This window comes from Pteropus medius, unplaced genomic scaffold (assembly GCF_902729225.1).
Source record: "Pteropus medius unplaced genomic scaffold, Ma_sr-lr_union100, whole genome shotgun sequence".
NCBI classification, from domain to species: Eukaryota; Metazoa; Chordata; class Mammalia; order Chiroptera; family Pteropodidae; genus Pteropus; species Pteropus medius.
In genome coordinates, this window is record NW_024342471.1 from 2,521,578 (window position 1) to 2,543,304 (window position 21,727).

General features: G+C 44.3%; 1 protein-coding gene and 1 pseudogene across 3 annotated transcripts in view; one reads left to right on the plus strand and one right to left on the minus strand.

Annotated features, from left to right (window-relative positions):
- SLC23A2 (solute carrier family 23 member 2) overlaps window positions 1–19,691 on the plus strand; it is a 110,780-nt gene extending 91,089 nt beyond the window's left edge. For all 3 annotated transcript variants that reach the window (XM_039863783.1, XM_039863782.1, XM_039863784.1), the window contains 8 exons: window positions 995–1,115; window positions 1,634–1,790; window positions 5,006–5,153; window positions 6,321–6,426; window positions 12,583–12,712; window positions 13,431–13,568; window positions 15,745–15,840; window positions 17,658–19,691. In XM_039863783.1, the coding sequence (XP_039719717.1) occupies window positions 995–1,115; window positions 1,634–1,790; window positions 5,006–5,153; window positions 6,321–6,426; window positions 12,583–12,712; window positions 13,431–13,568; window positions 15,745–15,840; window positions 17,658–17,890 (1,129 nt within the window). In that variant the 3' untranslated portion in view covers window positions 17,891–19,691. The remainder of the gene's footprint in view (window positions 1–994; window positions 1,116–1,633; window positions 1,791–5,005; window positions 5,154–6,320; window positions 6,427–12,582; window positions 12,713–13,430; window positions 13,569–15,744; window positions 15,841–17,657) is intronic.
- Window positions 14,259–14,377, minus strand: LOC120604056 (uncharacterized; annotated as a pseudogene).
- Window positions 19,692–21,727: the final 2,036 nt, after the last annotated feature.

Genomic DNA, 21,727 nt, shown 5'->3' on the forward strand with positions numbered 1-21,727 from the left:
TCATGGGGAGCCATCCCACACCTGCCACACTCGGGAGTAGACTGACGAGAATGTCTCGGGCCTGTTGCAGGAAAGTCACTTGTCATTGCTGCTTCCTGCAGCCCTCAGGGCATCTCGGTCAGGAGTGTGGGGTTCAGGGTGAAGGGCCTTCTGAGCCAGCCCAGGCCTCCCAGCCCTTATGATCCGTGTGGCAAAGTGATTCAGAGCCCAGGCCCTAGAGCTGGACCCTTGGCCTGCCCACCCTGCAAGCTGTAGCTGCATGACCTTGGACTGCTGGCTTTGTCTCTCTAAAGGAGATGACCACAGAAGCCACTGCAGAACAGTGAGATGAGGTGATGGGTGGGGAGACTTTCCTATAATGTCTGACACACGAAACCGCTTAGCGTGAATATGGAATTCTGTATATCGCTTTCTTGAACATTGAAGCTTTACTTTTTGCTTTTTAAAGGTAATTTATGCTTTTTTAAGTAAATCAGAAAGTACAGAAAAGTAGAAAAAGTTGCGTTATCATATTGCCAACCGAAGCCAATCCCTGTGAGCATTTTGGATCCGTCCTCACTGTTTGCACGTATGCGTGTGCGTCTATGTGCACACTCGTGTGGTAGTTGCTTGTTTTTCAGTTAATTTGTGGTTGTAATTACACTGGCTTTTTGTTGTATTTGGCAGCCTCTCTCTCTCCCTTACATAGTGTGAGCTTTTCCCATCAGCGTATACATTCTTTGGGTTTTCTTGTTCTGTTAAGGAAAATTTAGCCAAGGCATTTACATAATAATTTCATTTCTGTATTAAGTAACGCTAAGAGAAAGAGTTCTAATATCTTTCCAAAAACAGCGTTGCCAAAAGACAGTTTCCCAAATAACGGTTAAGAACACGAGCAGCTTTCTAGAGAAATGAGTTGAACACACGTAGTCACTTTTGCCATTGAAGATTTGAGCAATATTTTAAAACACAGACATACGGCCTTTAACATAGTTTATTTTCTTTCTCTCCTCAGGACAATTTTCCTAGTATTACTATTTTCTCAGTATGCCAGAAATGTTAAATTTCCTCTCCCAATTTACAAATCCAAGAAAGGATGGACTGCGTACAAGTTGCAGCTTTTCAAAATGTTCCCTGTGAGTTGTCACCTTTTTTTATCTTTCCTGACAGTATTGCCTTTGGTTCATTATGTACAACGTTTATGTGAAAGGAAGGTTTTAAGCAGGTTCTCCTGAGGGGACCACGTCTGTGCAGCGACATTGGGGTACTAATGACCACCCACGTCGTCATGGACTTAAAAGTGGCGGCAGCTTCCAATTCTGAAATCCTTAGTAGTGCGAAAGAGGACATTGCTAGTTCCTGGGACTGAGAGGGCTAACCCCACGTTGCCTTGGCAGGCACCTTGTCCATTATCCTTATTCTACTAGTTAGACCTAAGGTTAAAGTAACTCTAACTGGATAAAACTGCTTTCTCTAAATGTGATTCTATTTAAGGAATAATAGGCTTTCAGCAAATCTGTCACAGGGTTTTTCAGCAAAGTACTGACAGCGGTAGATCCTGGGGGTGTTATACTCAGACGTAGGAAGGCATGTGTTTTGCCAACAACCACCACTCCTCTTGGCCTGATCGAGTCTTTTCCTTCGACCACTTCAGATCATCCTGGCCATCCTCGTGTCCTGGCTGCTCTGCTTCATCTTCACAGTGACAGACGTCTTTCCTCCTGACAGCACCAAGTATGGCTTCTACGCTCGAACAGATGCCAGGCAGGGCGTGCTTCTGGTGGCTCCATGGTTTAAGGTCCCATACCCATGTAAGTATTCTGGTTGGCCAGAGGGTTCAGGAGCTCACGAGGGGCCAGCTCAGCGGAGTAGGAAGTTGACAGCAGGAAAAGCCTCTTTGTCCCTCAGGGTCTTATCGTTCTGGTCGTTAGAGGATTCGACCCCACAAAAAGGGAAGCCCTGTCCTTAGAGACCATAATTAACACACAGAGACTAACCAGCTCCCTTCTCAGATTAACTAGTTGGTTCTTTTGGTTCCACTAGGGTGAAATCCTGGCGAAGGGGTCTCTTGCCAGGTTTGAGATCTGATGGTTATAGGATTTAAGGGCAGCTGCTTAGAAAGTAAGTATGTAGCTACACAGAACCCAGGCCACCGAAGTGAACAGACTTGAGTGGGAGGGGCATGAAGATTAGCAAGCACACTGCTCAAGTATGATGGAATTTGTATTATCTTTTAATGGGCAGCTGTAATCTTTTTTAAAATGTCATAGCTGTCAGAAGTAAACTGATTCACAGATGGGTGGAAGATGGATCATAAGTTATAATTTAAATGTTAGATAACTTTTGGCAAGGAGGGGGCCAGTCGCCAGCTGAGGTGTCACTTGGATTCATGTATCCCACCTTCTAGACCCCTCCCCAAAAGTGACTCTCTGAACCCAGTGGTCATTAATGCTTGGTTATTCTGTTGTGAAGACTGTTCTGGCACTTGACGTTTTAATTAGAATTGAAGCCCAAGCTTAGTCAGGTAGTGCTAATTTATTCCCCTATTTAAGCAGTCACATCTTCACATTTTACAATGACAGTGACTAGGAGAGAAAGCAAGAAAAGCCAAGAATATTAAGATTGGGTCAAAGACAACTGTTCTAGGCATGTTAAATGATGGCAACATTGACAGTTGTTCCTTCTGTTCTTGACACATTTACAGACACTTAAAAAAGAAGTATAGTCTTTCTAAAATAACGTTCTCATCAGATCATATGGTCTAAATATATATTTATATATACCTATCCTTTTAAAAAATGCATGATTCATAAATATACTTGTAATCTGAGATAAAATGAGATTAAAAGTCAGTTGGTGAGGCATGGGAGGGCAGGTAGGAGGAAGCCCCCACGGCACAGGCTGGGTGGTCCTCCGCTTGTGCAGGCGGCTCCCGAGATGAGTGCAAGGAGGAAAACAGTGGTCTGCACAGGAGCAGCAGCTGTGCACATGCCAAGAGACCGGTGCCGTCCAGCTCCTTGTCCTGACAACTCTTAACTGCCATGCGCTGCCCTGTTGCCAAAGCTCCCCCAGGAAAAAGCCACCCAGAGAGCCAGAAGGATGTAGTCTTTATTCTCATGATTTAGCTTAATTTGGACACCGGTTTTCCGATATGTGGTTGTCTGTCTTTAGCATGCTAAGAATTACCTGGATTGTTGTTAAAATACAGATTTGGGGTCCAAAATGTCAACAGTTTTGAAGTTGAGAAGCCTTGCTGTAAAGGAACATAAATTAAAGGTTCTAGTTAAAAGGAGAGATGAAACAACAGGCTAGCTAGAAGGCTGGAAGCCAGCAAGGTTTTTTATCTGAAAGAAAAGGGATCGAAATTTATAAGATTACGAATTTAAAATGTGAAGCAGATGGAATAAAGATTTTATACATCAAAATTAAGACTTTTAGGCAAAAGGGGAAAAAAAGAAAACAGTAAACGTATAGAGACTTAAGAAAGTAAAAAGCAATTTCTGAAAAATAGCAAATGACAAAAGAAAAGAATACCTCACCCGAATCAAGACACTAAAATGAAACCACAACACTACATTAGTAACAAGATAACTATGTAAAAAATTATTTAGAAAATACGAACATTGCTTGATAAATCATCTGTATGAGAAAAATCTGTTCCAAACTCTCCTGGAGATGAGATGTTGACCAAGGTTGCTGCTGGCGGGCATAGAGCATGCCCTGTTATGTTCCGTGGACGTGCACTTTGCCCCTCTAACCACAGGCCGCCGCTGTATCCTCTCTCTTCTCCCACAGGGTAAAGTAGCCCCAGGAGGGAGCACTTCTGCCCACATACACACTCTAGGCATATTCTGCACAACTTTGTGTGTCATCTTTTTCTTCCCAAACCCAAGGTTGCTCCCTGTTACCTACAAGACAGAGGCCAAGCCTCCCTAGGTGGCATGTCGAGCCCTTCCTAAACCTGCCTGTGCCATGCCATACACACGCCCTCTTCTAAACACCAGCCCATTCTTATTCTACTGGGTTCTGCCCATCTGCTATGCTCATTCAGGCTGCTGCCTGCCCAGAACCATCCTGGGCAGGGACTGTCCTCTTCCTGACTTCCTAACTTGTACTCGTTGTGACCCAGTTTGGATTGCCTTCTATTGATGTCTACCCATTACACTGTTTCTTTATCTTTCATTGTCTGTTTTCTGAACTACGTTGTTGGCTCCTGCATAAGAGACCATTTTATCTATCTTTCCTTTTCCACTGTGCTTTATTTTTAGTAGCTGTATTATAACTAATACAGGGTTCAAGGGTTCAAGGAAAGGTCTAGGTACTTTATCAAAGAAATCTGTTCATTCTAACAGTGAAAGTTCCTCATGCTATTTTTATTAAATAACATCTATGGCTTTCAAGGTTCAAAAAGAGATTTTTTTTTTTCTTTAAAGTTAAAGAAGAACTAACTAAATCTAGACACTCAAAATGAAGCCACCGGGGGTTTCTCTTTGCTTTCTTAAAAGGAATCTATCTAATTTTCCATAACATGGTTTACTTAAGGGTTGTCTCTACTTTGTGTCATGCTTTTACTGTTGGGATTTAATTCAGCTTTTTTAATTTAATGCTTTTTTCATTTGATGCCAACCCCAGTGCAAGGGCACCATGAGTTCATACCACACTTTGCACAGCAGGGTTAAAAATCCTTCTCATACAATTTCTATCCCAACACAGCAGGCTATGTTAAGTTGTAATTTAGTAGACACTGTGGTTTTGAAGCAGGAGAAGCACCTTCCTCTTCCTGCCAAACAGTTTTAAATAAGGACATAGAACAGACGAGTCCTGGTATGGCCAACTTCCACTGGCTCAGGAACTATTCCCAGGCACCTACACATTAGTGACTTAGGTTTAAAAATAAAGTTTGCATTAGTTTCGAAATCTGAGTGGGTCTTACAGAGTCCTGAAGTTCTGAATGACTCGCTATCCTGCTAACTTTTGCCTCCCCCTCTAAGAAAGTGAGAATTTCATGTTTGTTTTCCTTACGTAGTTCAGTGGGGACTGCCCACCATCTCTGCGGCTGGTGTCATCGGCATGCTCAGCGCGGTTGTTGCCAGTATCATTGAGTCTATCGGGGACTACTACGCCTGCGCACGGCTGTCCTGTGCTCCACCGCCCCCTATCCATGCAATAAACAGGTACGTGTCTGAGAAAATGAGTTCTTCATCAGGCCCAGTACCTCATTACTTTGCTCTTTGGTTTGGAAGATCTTGGAGAAGAAGCCAAGTGCTTCAGCATGAAAGCAGCCAAGTATCCGGGCTTTTCATTGGCTGTTTGTCCTTGGGCAAGTCACTGCCACTGCTCTCTCATTCCTCATCTGTAGCTCCAAGCAGAATTCTCTTCCTTTCTTAACACATTCTCTATGAGACCACTGTAGACTTTAAACTCATCAAAATAAGTGCCACACTGCCATTGTTCTTTGCTTGGTTTGGGGTCATGAATATATGTTTCTTTTGATTGTTGTTTTCCCAGCCGTTCTGAACAGTAGATGCTGTGTCATCTATTCATAATTATAATTTATATGTGGAGAGATAAAAGCAAGAATAAATGAAGTCTGCAGAATCTAGAAGTTTATGAGCTGTAGGGTTTAGATTCTCAGCACACCTGCTCTTTAGTTTCTATATGCTGAGAGTGAATTGGACCCTATGGAGGCTTCAGAGAAGAGAAAATAGCCCAGATCACCACACTCCCAATGCCCCACTGGCACCTCTTTCCCAAGCAGCTGCTGCTCCTCCGAAAGGGATTGTATGTGATGAGATGTAATGGGTTGTGTCTTAGCATCTCTTGCAATGGTTCTAATGTTAGAGTTTACAGTCCTGCTTTTTATGTCTTTCTGCAAGAGAACTGTTGTATATGATTATATTACTCGTATATTGATTCTTTTAAAAAGCGTCATTGTTTACAGAATTACAAAACACGTCATTCCTGATGTAACTATATATTAATAGCAAAGAAATCAAATCAGTCAGTGGACGGCCCACGTTTGTCTTAGATCCCAACAAATGGCTCTGTTTTCTGGTTAAAATCCTTTAATTTGGAATTCTGTTTGAACACCTTTGTCTAATGTGTGGTGACAGAGGTGCTTCTCAAAGTTGAATGAGAGTGAAGGATCCTGTTCAAGTGTAAGCTCTGCCTCAGCAGGTCTGGAGTCAGGCCTGAGACTCTGCATTGCTCCCCCTTCCAGGATGTGTGGAGGCTGCAGATCTGTGGACCAGGCCTTTGGGTCATGGTCATTTAGAGCATACTGTAGATTGCCTCCCCCATTGAATGAATGTTTCTCTTTCCCCCATTCCTTTACGTTTTAGGGGGATATTCGTGGAGGGTCTCTCCTGTGTTCTCGATGGCATATTTGGTACTGGGAATGGCTCTACTTCATCCAGTCCCAACATTGGAGTTTTGGGAATTACTAAGGTACAAGTACTTTTTTAATTAAATAGTTGGGCCTCTAAACGTCGACTCGTTTCACTGATTGGTCTGACCACCTGAGTTCCAAAAGGATGACCCCCAACTCTGAGATCACCTTCCCCACATTTCCTTATTTTTTTCCATTGATAGGTTTTTGGAAGGCCGGTGGGGGTCTCTCCTCCCTTGGCTGGCCTGGGTAGACAGGCTCTCAGATGCTGTCATTCCTTCTTGCATTCTACAAATTTTTATTAAGCACTCAACCTTGTGCCAGCCTGCCATTCCAGGCACTTGGGATGCATTAGTGAATAAAAAAGAAAAACAGCCCCATTCTCGTGAAGTTTACATTGTAGCAGGGAAAGACAAACAATAAACAGTAAGCATACTAAGTATGACAGAAACATGGGGCAGGGTGAGGGGATGGGGAATGAGGGTGAGTGTTAAATGGGGGTGGTCAGGTTAAGCCTCATTGATAAGATGGCCTTGGGCCAAGGCCTGAACGAGGCAAGGGAGGCATAGAGCTGTGCAGATGCCTGGAGAGTGGGCATTCAGGCAGGGGACGGCCAGTTCAAAGCCCTGTCTTGGGTGCAGTGTAGTATGTGGCAGATCAGCAGGAGGCCAGTGAGGGGCGGGGACAGGGAAGAGCAGATGAAGTCATCGAGGTAACCGAGGACCAGGTCACGGAAACCCTGTAGGCTGCTGGCGACTAAGTGAAAGGGGGTGCCCCAGAGAGACTGTTCCATCTGTTTTTTTTGTTTTGTTTTATTATTTTTAAAGACCACTTTGGCTGCTGTGGTGAGAGGTGACCACGGTGGGTGGTGGAGGGGATGGAAACAGGGACCAATTAGGAGATGGCACTAGTTCTAGATGAGAGATACTACTACTTGTTACAGAAAAAAAATTGTTCTTTTAGTAAAGAATTAATATGGTTTTTAAGTTGTCACAGCAGAATCCTTCTCTTTCAGATGAAATTAGTTGTGGAGTGGATTAGACAAGCCGTAGTGAGTTACTCGGGTTGAACAAGGCCAGGGTCAGGAGTCCCACCTACTTGCCTCTCCTCCCCACCCAGCTTTGTACACAGACACGTGGCCCTGGGGTTGTCCCACCCCACAGTCCAGCCTCAATAAGAAGACACTTATTCTTGGGCTTCCAAATTTATTGCTAGCGAGTAAACTTCATATTCCAGTTATCTAGGGCCAAAGTGTACTGTTTGCCAGGGTGCCGAGGAATGCCGCTTGGTCCCCCAGCCATTGTATGTGCAGCTAGAGACTGTGAGAACTGGTTCACCATCCAGAACAGCATGCATGGGTCACAGGTCTTCCTTACCTGAGCCCTGTGTCCTGAGAACTTGGGGGTAGGCTGGAGCCTTCTAAAACTGTTTGACCTCTGTGAAATTAGAAATTCGCTGCCCAGCTCTCTGGGAGATTCTATAGTCAGATAAAAAGAAACCAAATACTAAGTTTGGTTAATCTTGACTACAAATCCAGGTGAGAGGGAACAGGGCATACACGGTGCATGCTTGACACATTGGTTGGTTTTCCTGTAAGTTCATCACCGAGTTCAGCCTCAGGTGTGCAGATGGCTCCACCTGCTGCCTGTGGCTCCTGGCACAGCACTCATGAGGGCTGCCTGATGGGCACTTTCTCCAATGCCATCCCTGAGACCTATTGCCACTAGTGGTGAGAAACAGATGCTGAGTACACAGAGTGTCTATCGCATGGACACAGAAATGGGGCATAAGCCACTCACTCTTGAGCCGATTTGCTGCCATGAACCCGTAGACATATAACTAATCTTAAATAGCATCAAGTAAAATTGTTGTAAATGGGGAAACTTCAGGGGAAGGCAGTTGAGCAAGCCAGCTCCCTTTCTGTACCCTTTGAAACACGTCATCAGCAGGCAGAGTCACTGTAGGGAGTAAGTGGTGCTGCTCATTGAGGTTCCCTTCTAATCAAGGATTGAGGTGGTCTGGGGAATAATTATTTTTATTACATTTTGAGTGGTGCCAGCTTGTTCTAAAAGGCAATCTGCCAGGGCTTTTTAATGAACTGAATTGATCTTCCCTCAGAATCACTTTGGGTCACTTCCTCAGGCGAAGATGGCATTTATTTCAGGGCAGTGTCAGCCCTGGAATCGGTTTCCATTGCCCTGGCTCACAAGCGGGTACAATCCATCCATCTCCACAGGTGCCTTGGGATGGGGAAGTGAGACTTGCAACATTAGTTTCTCTGTGGCCTGAGGTGTGCAGCCAATGGGAGATCCTGTCCAGGAAAAAGAAGGCACAAGTTCTGGACTCTGTGCCTGTCATCTAGATGAAAGACTTGGGACAAGTCACTTTTCTGAATAGAATCGAGATCTGAAACCTGATGATTCTAGATCTAGATCTGTGCAATCTAATATGGTAGTAGCCATGGCATGTGGCTGTTTAAATTTAAATTAATTAAAATGAAAGATTCAGTTCCTCAGTCACACTAGCCACATTTCAAGGGCTCTTTGGTCACTTGTGACTGACTAGTGGCTGCCAAAAGACAGCACAGATATAGAATATTTCTATCAGTGCAGAAAGTTCTAGGGAATGGCAATGGTCTGGGTCTTTGTATCAGACTTCCAGAGCATGTAGAAAAAGGGTGATCTATGGCTTGTCCAAAGAATCTGCCTCCATTTCTTGGCAATTATACTATTTATTATCCTTTATCCAGTTATGCCATTCCATGTCCATGGGAATTTTAACCTGTTTGACTAGGAGTTGAGGCTGCTTACCCCGTTGTATGTTCTGAAGTTCTAAGGGGTCAGATGCCAGCTGCAGGACTCCTCTGCTGAGTGTGTGCAAACATCTGTCCCACAGAGGAGCAGACATGGTGGGAGGGGACTGCTACTGCTTTGGGTTCCAGCCCTGGCTCCATCACTTTCTCCCGAGGTGACATCACTTCTCTGAGTCTCCATGCCCTTGTCAGCAAGATAGTGTGCAAGGCACTGGAATGAATAACTTGGTGTGAAGCACTAAGCAGAGTCCAGCTTGTGGTAGTAAATTACAGATACCGTCTTTATATGATATTGTCAAACGAACTCAAAAAGCCCAGAGACTTTGGCTACAGTGATAAAGACTTAGTGCAAGGGTCTTAGAATTTGCAGACTGGGGACACAGCCAGGCAAAAACCCAGAAGTGTTCTGAAGAAGAAAGAAAAGTCAAGAGTTCTTACCGTAAAAAGTACATTCTTGAGAATTATCAGCCTTTCATTCTTAGCCCTAGGATTGTTCCAGAATGATTATCAGTCAGATGTCAGGGGGTCCGAAAGATGGGTGCCAGGAAGTCTGGTCACACCTGATGGCCAGGTAAGCATTATCTGGAAGGCTGGTATATATCCAGATATATATCCAGGCATTGGGACGTGACTGGAAAGTTACAAAAGTTTAAGTTCCCAGGCTAGTTAGAACAATAACAGGACCGTTTCCTCATGCCTTAACCTACTCGATAGTAGTAATTTAGCAGCTTGGCTGTAGGTACCCCATTTTGTTTCTTCACCCTGTGCCTCCGTATTAGGCCGTAAATTTGTTTCTAGGACTGGACACCGTCTCTCTGGCTGTAGTATTTTTCTGGTGGTGTCCGGAGGAAGGTCATTTTTCCTCTGCTGCTTCCATGCTATTGAAGACTTTGGAAAGTCAGAAACAGTGGCCCTAGAGGCAGAGCCAAAGTTCAGGAACGAGGTCAGGAGGGAGGTGGGGAAGAGATTCCGGGGGTGGCCATCAGGAAGGAGATGCAAGGGTCTGTGTGAGCACCGGGAGGCAGGAATTTTAGGGCTGTGTCTGGTGTTTGGAACAGAATATGTAATAGGCATTCAATTAATATTCGTTGAACAGTAGAATAGCTTTGTTGCTGCTTGTGTTTTTGTTTTTGACAGCTGAGGCAGATCAGCCTTTCATGCATGGTTTTCATGTAAGATTTGTTTCAGGCATCCCTGGGGCCAGCCTAGCCCTCCCCCTGCACACCTAACAGGGCTGCCTGACCCTGCCAGGAGGTGGCTTTGCACAGGCGGCTCCCTCTGCCTGGATGCTCTTTCTCCAGTAAACTCTTGCTCATCCCTCAAGACCATCTCTGGGGACCCCCTCTCCAACTCTTCAGTTTCTCTTCCCACTGGGTTCCCACACATTGTAACAATGGCAAGAGTATAAGAGTCTCATTATTAGCACCTGACTTACTCATCTTTGTACCCCCCTCCCCTATTCAAACAAGTGCTTGTCACGTAGTAGGTCCTTAAAAATGTTTGCTGAAAAACGAGCCATTTATAAATAAAAGGCTTTTTTATCCCGTAATACAGCCAATTAATGGTAGGTCATTTTTACTGGGTTTGCCAGTTTCTTGACCTTTGTCACTGCTTCCCTACATTCATTGTTGTATGGGAGGAGCTGTGGATTGGAACAATAAAGCCTGAGCTCTAGTCTCAGCAGTGCTGATTCTGGCTGGACAGTCACCTCTTCATTTGCTCAGTAAGATTCAACTCTCATTCTTAATCAACTGATCCTTGGGTCTTTTGAGAAATTGTTGGACTCTCTAGACCAGCACTGTCCAGTGGAGCATCATGCAGTGGTAGCAGTGTTCTGCACCTGTAACGTGGGGGCCACCACCCGCCACAGGTGCCTGGGGAGCACTTGAAACGTGTCAAGTGCAACTAAGAGACTGAATTTTAGATTTCATTTCATTTTAATTAAATGTAAGTAGCCATCTTTTCATTATTGTGAATCATTCTTAAAGCTCTGTGGACACCCCTCCAGATGTTTCTGGAACCCTTGTTATCTGATTTACCTCCTCAGATTATTTTTTTGGGAGAGGCAGCACAGAGTAGGGGCCAGCAATGCAGGATTCTTGAGCCGAGTGCCAGTTCCACCTCCTGCTACCTGGGTGACAGCAGACTAGACAGAAGCTTCTAGAAGGTAGAGATCAGGTTTAACAGATAAAGATAAGACCATGTGGGAAATGATATAAGTGGTGCAGCAGAAGCCCAGAGTGGGGCGGGGAGGGGCGCCGGGAGAGGAGCCTAGCCGTGGAATCAGGGAAGGCTTTGCAGAGGGTAGTGTTTTGAAGGCTGTGTCTGGGAACCAGCCAGAAGAGGGATGTGGGAAAGGGTGTTCCAGACAGGCAGGCCTGGGCCTGCCTGGTACACTGAGGATTAGGTGGTAAGCCCCCAGCGTGACTGGGGCTGGACAAGGAACTTGCCAGTGGGCTTGGCTCCCTTGGGAAGAGCCTGAGAAGTGTGTTTTTTTCAAGAGCGCCAGAGGACTTAGGGGATGACCTCCCAGTGCGTTAGAAGGTCATTCCACCCCAGTGGAGAGGACAGGTGGGCAGAGAAAAGGCCAGAGGCTGCAAGCCCAGGTGGTAGGCTATCAAATAGCCCGATGCTTGCCAGGCACTGTTCAAACTATTTTACATGTCTCATTTAATCCTCGAAGCAGAACCACACATTTAAAGAGGTGAGGATCCTGCCACCCAGAGAGACTAAGTTGCTTGCCCCAGTCACATGGATAGAGGTGGGGTAGGGATGCCATCCAGACAGTAGGGCTTGAGAATTCTGCAGTCTGTGTCCTCTAGTCTGTGCCCCCTCTCACAGGTAAGACAACATGAGAGAAAATTCCAGAAACTTTTGGGGTCTTGTCTAATTCGTGGTGCAGGGAAGGTGGAGTTGCTTTGGGGCAAGTTAACTCGGTGAAGGGCGATGCCAGGAACCCAAAAGAGAAGCAGAGGCAAAGGGTAGCTTTTGCAGTTTGCATTTGAAAGACTAGAAGTTCATCTCAGCCATTGACTGTGGGCATTAGAAACCCACGGTCTGAGTGCAGGAGCAGGTCCATGCTCAAGTGACATCACCCAGGGCCAAGCGAAACAAAGGCCGAGTCCTGGGGGCCCCGTACAGTGAAGGGGAGGAGAAGGGCCAGGACAAGAATGAGGAAAGGTGACGGAATCTTTTTACTCTGGTGTCTCTATGGTCATTTCTAGGAACTGTGCATTGAGATCAATCCTCATTATAAAAGGAAATTGATCTCTCTTAACTAACAATCTTAAAAGTAACCCAGGTTTTGAATTAGGATTTTGTCACACTTGTGACCAAGGGGCCTGGGGAATTCATGCTGAACTCAGAGGTAAATGCCTGTCTCTGCCTCTGGCGTGTCCTGCAGGTCGGCAGTCGCCGGGTGATACAGTACGGGGCCGCCCTCATGCTGGCCTTGGGCATGATCGGGAAGTTCAGCGCCCTCTTCGCCTCCCTCCCGGATCCTGTGCTTGGCGCCCTCTTCTGTACCCTCTTTGGTAAACTTCCATTTCTTTGATGGCCGGCTTCCCTCTCAGGCTCCTTTTCCTCCCATTTTCATAGGGGTTATGTTTTTTTTGCTAGTTAAATCTTTTCGGTAAAATTGGAAGTAACAATAAATTTCTGTTTTGAAATACAAAAGGACACACCTTCAAAACATAAAAACCTGCATCACTCTCTGTACTGAATTTATGTTGAAGGTAGAACCAGAAGTAGAATAATGGGGCTAGGAAAAACGAGGCGAAATTTAGTCTCTCTGAATGGTATTTCTAATGGATTTAACTCAACCTATCTTTCCCTCTGAATGGGTTGTTTAAAACTGACCATTTTACAATGAGCCTCTGATCTTTGTGCCATTTACTTGTAATCAGGGACCAAATAGTTGGGTGGGTTTCCCAGTTTAATTGCGATGTGTGTAGAGGAGGAACTAATGTCCTTAGTTGGATTTTTTTTTTTTTTTGGTGGAAAGAAAGTGTGATGTTTATGCCCTTAAATGAGCCCAGAGGATGCTTAGGCTGAAGGTCATTTGGATCAGCGACCCAGGTGATCACATTCTAACCCCCCTGTCTGACACTGCACTGGTATTCTACTTATGATGGGACAGAAAAAGGACATTTTAGGAAGTCTACCTTTGATGGCCGTGGGTCATCTGTCACCCATGCTGTAAGCTCATCCATGTGACCTAATGGAACCTGCCGTCTGATGTTTTCTCCTTAGGTATGATCACAGCTGTTGGACTCTCTAACCTGCAGTTCATCGATTTAAATTCTTCCCGGAACCTCTTTGTGCTTGGATTTTCAATCTTCTTTGGGCTGGTCCTTCCAAGTTACCTCAGACAGAACCCTCTCGTCACAGGTAGGCAAAACACTTTGAATCTTGTGGGGAGGTGGAACTATAGCCACCAGTTTACAAACAGCTCTTCGTCAGAGAGGACTTTGGAACTTCGGGAATTGTCTTGGTGGATGTTTGTCTGTGTATTTCATTCTAATCTCACTTTGCCACAGTTTATCTGGAAGCCCTTTGTATTTCCCACATGAGCTGGCATGTGCACATCACTGATGTGCATGTTAAGGTCTGTCTGTCTGTCTGTCTCTCTCCTCTCTCCCTCCCTCTCCACTACCCCCTTCCACCAGGACCCTCCTTTGGGAGAATGCCTCTGTGTAAAACTTTTTCATTTCTTAGAATAAGGCTATATTAAAGTATATAATTTCTTGAAACTCTATGTACTTTGAACCCCTTCTTTTTTATTTTACTACCCCAACGTCATGAAGAATGAATAAAGGGAAACCATCTTAAGAAATAGTTATTACTCTGGCATTTTATGCAGAATTGGGGACCATTTTATGTATATGCTTATATTTTTCGAAGTGTAATTCATATAGCATAAAATTTACCATTTTAAAATGAGCAGCAGTTGATTGGCATTTTATTTTATTATTATTTATTTTTATTTATTTATTTATTTTAGGTGAGGCGACCCTTGGTTGACCTCACAGATTGCAAGGACCTTGTCAGTTTATAATCCACCCTCTCTTTTTTTTTGCACACCTACAGCACCTGGTCTTCCTAGGTGGTCTCCCATCCAAGTACTAACCAGGCCCAACCCTGCTTAGCTTCTGAGATCAGACGGGATAGGGCCTGTTCAGGGTAGCATAGCCGTAGACTGGCATTTTAGTACATTCACAGTGTTTTGTAACCACCACCTCTTATCTCGTTTCCAAAACATTCTCATCACCTCAAAATAAAATTCCATACCCATTAAGCAGTTAATTCCTATAGTCCCTCTTCTCCCAGCCCTTGGCAACTACCAGTCTGCTTTCTGTTATTGTGGATTTACCTATTTTGGATATTTCATATAAATGGAATCCTACAATATGTGACCTTTTGTGTCTGGCTTCTTCCACTTAGCATAATGTTTTTGAGATTCATCCATGATATAACATGTATAAGTATTTCATTCCTTCTTATGGCTAAATAATATTCCATTGTGTGTATATATATATATATATATATATATATATATATATATATATATATATAGACACAAATATACCAGAATCTGTTTCTCCATTTATTCATTTATGGACATTTGGGTTGATTCTACCTTTTGACTGTTATGACTAATGCTGTTATGAACATAGGTGTGCAAGTACAGTCAGTTCTCATTCGTGGTAGTTGTGTTCTATGGAATTAGCAAATCCTGAACCATTGCTAACCGATGCCAGAACAAAGCTTACCTAACACGTGTGTTTTCTCCATACGGCATATCACAGCCTTCTTATTGCTCTGTGCATGTCTGTGAATGATTGTGACAGAACCAGAAGTTTTGGCTTTACTATAAATTTTAGTGTGTAGGTGAATTCACAAATAAAAAATTTTACCAATAATGAGGATTGGCTGTATTAGTTTGAGTAACTATTTTTGATTTTGAGGGGTATACACCTAGGAGTGGAATCGTTGGTTAATGTATTTTAAGTAGAGAAAGCATATGAACTTCAATAATAACAAGGAGATTCTTTTGACATTTTAATTTATCACATTCACGTGAGGCCATGTTTCTACATCTAGTTGCTCCTAATTAAAAGCAGCTAAGCACATATTAGTAACACAGGATTCTAAAAACCTTCACTTGCAGATACCACACATATTTTTCTTGTCTTTTTATTCAGTTTGTAGTTTCTTCAGCCTTACAACAGTCATCTTTTATATTGTTTTTTTTTTTTAATAAAAATCTGTAAATACCCTCGATGGCTTCATAGTTCATTATAGGGTGAACCTCACTCTGTTAGATTTATCATCTGTGCACCATTGTTGGGAATTTTCCTTATGGAGATGCCTTTTGATCATTGTTGAAGGTATTCATAGTAGTTTAAAGCATCACTGGCAAAAATTTATCTACACATGCACAGCAGGAATTTATATTTCACGCACTGCATTGACTGGAGATTAGGGCCCACCACAGTACTCCTTTCACAGGCAAGGGCAGGCCTGTCCTGGCTGGCAGTGACCATATTGCTATGTTCATTTCTAGGGATAACAGGAATCGATCAAGTATTGAATGTTCTTCTCACAACTGCTATGTTTGTAGGAGGCTGTGTGGCTTTTATTTTGGACAACACCATCCCAGGTATGTGGTATATGTCAAACATGCTTATTACATGTGTGGATTACTTTTTTTGCCAAATAGATAGGAGAAACAGGAAGAGTGAATAAGTTCAAAGCCATCACTGATTAAAACCCACCTCTAAAAAGTGGTTAAGATGACACTCCCAGCCTCTTTTCATTAATCAGTTTTTTGTTAATAAACTTATTGAGTTGTTACTTCCTCACTGAATTACTTTTCAGAGAAAGCAGATAAATGCCTCGCACATGGTTATTAAATGGCAGTGCGATGCCATGGGCACAGTCCAGACTGCCTGTCCTCCCCACACAGCCCTACCCAGCACCCTGCAGTGTGGTTGCACTGAGTTGTTCACACACTCCTCCAAGCCAGCTGGTAGCAGCCTACAGCACATCTCCTCCTTGGAGTGCCTGTCCTTCAGATGAGTCCTTCCTAAGGCAGGCCCCAGCTGCCTAAGACCAAAAGCCAGCAAGTACCTGGGCACAGGATTCCACTAGGATCAGTGACTGAGAGACATTCTTAGGCAGCATCTCTCCAATAGCTATAACTCATGTTTCTCAGCTGGGTGCATTCCGTGCGAAGTGCTGGGTGATGGACTAGGATGTGATATGGGCCTCCCTTGCAGCCTTCCCAACCTCCAAGAGGAGGCTGCTATGTACCATTGTGAAATGCTGCCACAGATCTACTGGTAGACTCACCTGCCATCAAGGAAGGATGACGCTTATTCTTGAGCTTGAAGGTTTTCCTGAAGTTTTACCCTTAAAACTCACCTCTAAAAAGCCTCAATCAAGGGGTCACTGGGCAAACTAGGGATGAACACATCGGCAGAGGGAATCACATGCATGAATGGGTGGAAAGTATTAGGTTTATGGGGGTCAATAACTAACACCCTCTTTCTCTCCTAAGTCAGAACTAATTGAGGGAGAGGCACAGGAGTCAGATGGAAATTAAAGTCAGCTTCATTGCTGAAACGCCGATGGGAGGGGTAGCTTAGATGTAAGAAAATAATGAGGACCCTAAATACTGCATTGTAGACTCAAGCTCATCACCCTGGCTCGGGCACAGAACTGTATTTATTGTTAGGTAGCCATGTTGCCAGGAGTGCAGGTGCCAGCACTCCTATAGACCACATTAGTAAGAAAAATAAAGTCCGGGAGTTGCTGAGCCCTGTGGGCCCAGATCTTTCTCCCTGACAGTGGAAGTTCATCCTCACAGTAACACGACAGGTAGGGAATACATGACAAGTGCAGCACGCACACACGCTCTAAAATAGAGGAGAGTATAAAACTTGATATGTTTGGATGGTGGTGTGGGCGGGGGATGGGGTTTGCCATGACCAATTGATAAAGGTATTGTATGTGGTATAAAAAATCTCTGGGCCCCATTTTATGAGATCAGATTTGCATTTTAGAGAGACGTTTTTGTTGTTTTTTTGCCCAGTCTTGAGAACAGATTTGGGAGAGGGTGTGATGAGATGGAAGGCTGGACATCCAGTTCAGAGACTGATACAATAACTAAGGAAAGCAATGACATGGCCTGGGCCAGACCTCAGTTGTAAAAATTGAGAATGTGGGTCATGTGGAAGGACAGAGAGGAGGCAAAGGCATCAGGAGATCATTTGAATATGGAGCAAAAAGAAGACAGATGGGTTAGCAACTAGATTTCTGGTTTGGGCACCTGGATAGCTGAGTGCCATCAAGTGTGCTTTGCTGTTACCCCACAGGTTTGATCTGTGGGACAGCACGTTGGACAATCTCCAGTATCGATGGAACTGTTAAACTAAACATTGTATTGTTTTCTTTTGATGTGTGTGTGTTCCATAGGCACTCCAGAGGAAAGAGGAATCAGGAAATGGAAGAAGGGCGTGGGCAAAGGGAACAAGTCGCTCGATGGCATGGAATCTTATGATTTGCCATTTGGCATGAACGTTATTAAAAAATACAAATGCTTCAGCTACTTACCCATCAGCCCAACCTTTGTGGGCTACACGTGGAAAGGCCTTGGGAAGAGTGCAAACAGCCGGAGTTCAGACGAGGACTCACAGGCCACGGTATAGCCGTAGCTTACCCTGTGGCCCGGCCGCAGTGAGGCATGAATCCGTAGTTCCTTGCTGAGTAACAAGCAGTAACATATATGTCTGTATATCTGCATTTACATTCTGCACCCCAGAGCTAAGACAGATAGCAAATAGCTTTTTTGTTGTGGGTGGTGATCATGTCTAATATGGTGTCCGCCTGGCTCCTTATTTAAGCCCCGACCCCTTATCCTTGAGAACGTCCACTGCTGGCCATGGTCACTGAACTTGAAGTTCCTTTCCTCCTGTCCTTGTTTTCCTTCCTCTTCCACTACCCCTAGCTTTCCTGTAAGCCACTTCAGGGTCCAGGGGCCTTCTGTTCTGGTACAGCACCTGGACGCGCAGCTTTTTTAATTTGACCTTGGCCTGAACCGCAGAGACCTCCTGTGGTTAAGGGGCAGCTTACATTGTCCCAGCTTATTGGTCAAATGTGATTCTGTGTTCCCGGATACTCCTTCCTGTTGGAGGAGGCTATTGTCCTGATTGAAAAAAACAATGACATGGTTAACCTATGCCCAGATCTGTGCGTAGGTGAGGTCTGTACAGATGGTATTAGATTGGAAGGCTGTTTGGGGGATGGGAGGGGAAAGGAAAGTACCCTGAAGTCAGTATCTGATCCTCAACTGTTCTGTCTCGGTGCCACCCTGGCCCAGGCTGGGCCAGCACATTTCATACTGGCCTCTTTTTCACTAGTAGCTGAGATGCTCTGTCTGGTATTTATCATTCCTGGCTGGTGCAACAGGTGTAGATTGCCACACAAGGGCGCCAACCAGTTGTTTATGGGCGTCTTGGCTCTGCTGTTGTGAATGTCAGTTATTGTCGCGTGTGTCTATAAATACAAGATTTTATTCCTATTTAATGTTATTGACTATAGCAGATTTTTGAAATCAGTGTTTTTCCACGTGACCCTCTTACCTTGTATCCCTATTACTTGTGCCCCACCCCACCCCTCTCATTAAGGAAAGAACCAGCATTTGTAAAGCTGTGGACACCATCAGGGAAGCTTGCTGTCATGGCTTTCAAAGGCCAGTAACTATTATTGTGGTTGTGTTTTGTGTTGCTTGATAACCATGAAAGTGTAAATACTGTAATGCCTAATCTATTTATCAAAACTGACTACTGGACCAGAGCCCAGCAACCATGGGTTATGTTATACGTGAATTTGTTTTGTGAAGAAGGGAAGCCAGGACGGGTAACAAGCAGAGCTGTCATACTGAATGGTCTGGCGTCCTGGCATATTCATCACCGCAGTTCTGTTGCAAGTCACTTTTGGCAGTTAAGGCTTAAGGAGACTTTTTTGTAGGTCGCCATGTTGCGTGTCCACTGGATCTTGATTTTGCAGAGGGGAAGATAAATTAGATCCTCTAGCCAAATGCTGCCTTTCTCGTTTAGTTATTGCAGAAAGTAGTAAGAAAGACAGCCAGCAGATCCGCTCTGTTGAGTACTAATTAAATAACACTATAATTTTTCTGGGGGAAAAAATGACTAAAGTTGAATTGGGTTTGAAAATTTTCAGCCAAAGGAAGTCTGAGACATAAAGCAGTGACCTTGCCTCGGGGGGTCACGGTTCTGGTTCTCAGCGGCCTTGTGTCCACAGAGTGCATTCCCTGCCCCGCGGCTGCCTCTGCTTCACTGGCAGCATCATTCTGTCACGAGAGCCTCCATGACTCCTGGAAAGTCGGGGGCTTCAAGGCTTGTTCTGGCAAGAACACTTCAGAGCCACTTCATTGTTTAGCCAAGACCTTATTGCAGATTATATAAAGAACTTAGATTGTAAATGACATTTAATTTTGTATGTTATGGTTTTTTGAAGTGTATTCAATTCATAGTTTCTTTTGAAGCACACTGGTTAAGGATTTCCATTCCTTTAACTTGGTAAGCCCTCGAGGCTGACAGCCCTCCTACACTGAGTCACTCTCGGTTCCTTCTATTGGTATTTCTGTTCAGCATCTCCAATTTCTCAGCTCTGAAAAATGGGAAAAACTGTTAGTCATCCCAGAGATTTGCAGTATTCTAGCTCTGTAGGTGAGCAGAAAGACCAAGTACCCAAATGAAAGCATCTGAACCATTAGTAATTCAGAAACAAATAAGTTCCCTTCAACTTAACTTGACCAGGCATCTTCTGCCCAGTGGGTAACACTCAGGGTATGTGTTTCCAACATCCAGAAACCCACTCCCTTCTGAAACCCCTCCTTGAGTCAGGTTTTATTGGGAGGTTTCAAATCTGCTGGACCAGGGGATGTCTGATAGCATTCGAATGTGGAGGGAAGCCCTATATCCATACCATCTATTGGAAAGAGGGTTTTTGTCCTTCTCGTTCCATTATTAGAGGCCCTTTGCTTCCCTGTCCAAAGGTGGGGGTGGGGTGGGGGTGCAGGAGGGGACGGGAGGTGGGGAGGAAAGAGGGCAGCCTGAATAGAGGCTCCATTAAGCCTTGCGCTTTCTGTACAGCCTCAATCACTCACCTTTGCTTGAGTGATTGGAGTCTCGTGATAACTGATAAATCTTGCACATGCAGCACCCACCAGCCCTTTTAGGAAGTTGGCCTTCTGCTAGCAAATATGCAACAGAATGAGCCTCATTGAAAGGAAAATATATTCATCTGCTTCTTGAGTTTAAGCACACTACAAAGGGGAGGTTTTGGGGAATGTGGTGGCCACGCACGGTCTGTCCCTGTGTGCTTCCCACTTATACTATTCGCCTGCATTGTTGGGGCCACACACTCACCATGCTTTGTTGTCCAATAGAATGTTTTAAAATAATATGTTAATATCCTTGGGCAGGGCATTCAGTCTCTAGTTTCCACAGTGACCACTTACCCACTGTCTTTATATTTACGTGAGCCATCTTGATGTGGAAAGTAAATAGAAAGTATTTATAGGGACAGTAGATGCAGCCATATCCCTAATGGGTGGGTTAGGGGTGGGTAAGGAAGACCCCAACACAGATTTTTTTTTTTTCTACCACTGATTTTGATAAAAATATCTTACATTGCTCACAGAACAATGGGAAGTGGCTCCAGTCTTTGTAAGCAGTTTTCATTCTCATTCTCACTTGGGAGTTAAACTTAGATCCATTGGCACAGAATCTTAAGAGGGCTTCAGATATTAACTTTTAGGAAGTTTCTTGTGATTGTTCAAGGGAAGAGAAGTGGCTTAACCAGGTCAGCTAGAATGAAGCATCATGGGTCGTGATGGTTTCCCATTTTCATGGTAACAAATTCGTACACAGGATTTGCTTTATACTGTAGAATACTGACTTTCATGATGACAACTTGATTTATGCATGAATATGTTGCAGTATTTCCATATAGTAAAATAACATTTCTACCCAGGGTAATAATCACAGTTTTCCAGGGAAGGAATGATATAATTTTCATGACAATGTCATGTGATGATAGAATTTCTCCATTGATGAATCTCTAGTATGTGTGTATACTTTATTTACCCATGAGTATGTTTTATGACCGTGAGCTAAGTTGTTATTTCTTTAATTCATGTCCCTGCTGAAATATTGGTACTAGCAACTTAGACTTGAAGTTGGCAACTATAACCTTCCTTAATATTGATGCCACAAAAATGGCCAGGCCAGATAGAAGATGAGTAAGGAGCTGTGGCAGAAACCTCATTCCAGACCCTGTCTGGAGCGAAGAGAGGCAGCATCCTGCAGGCCACTGTCCTTCGGGTGTGCAGTCGGCTGTCGACATCGGGCCTGGCATGCACACCCGGCCATGCCCCCTGGACACTGGGGTCATGCGCAGCCACCTGAGCGTTGGCAGGGTCTAGTACTCCAGGGAGCCGCCCTTGGCTTTACAGAAGA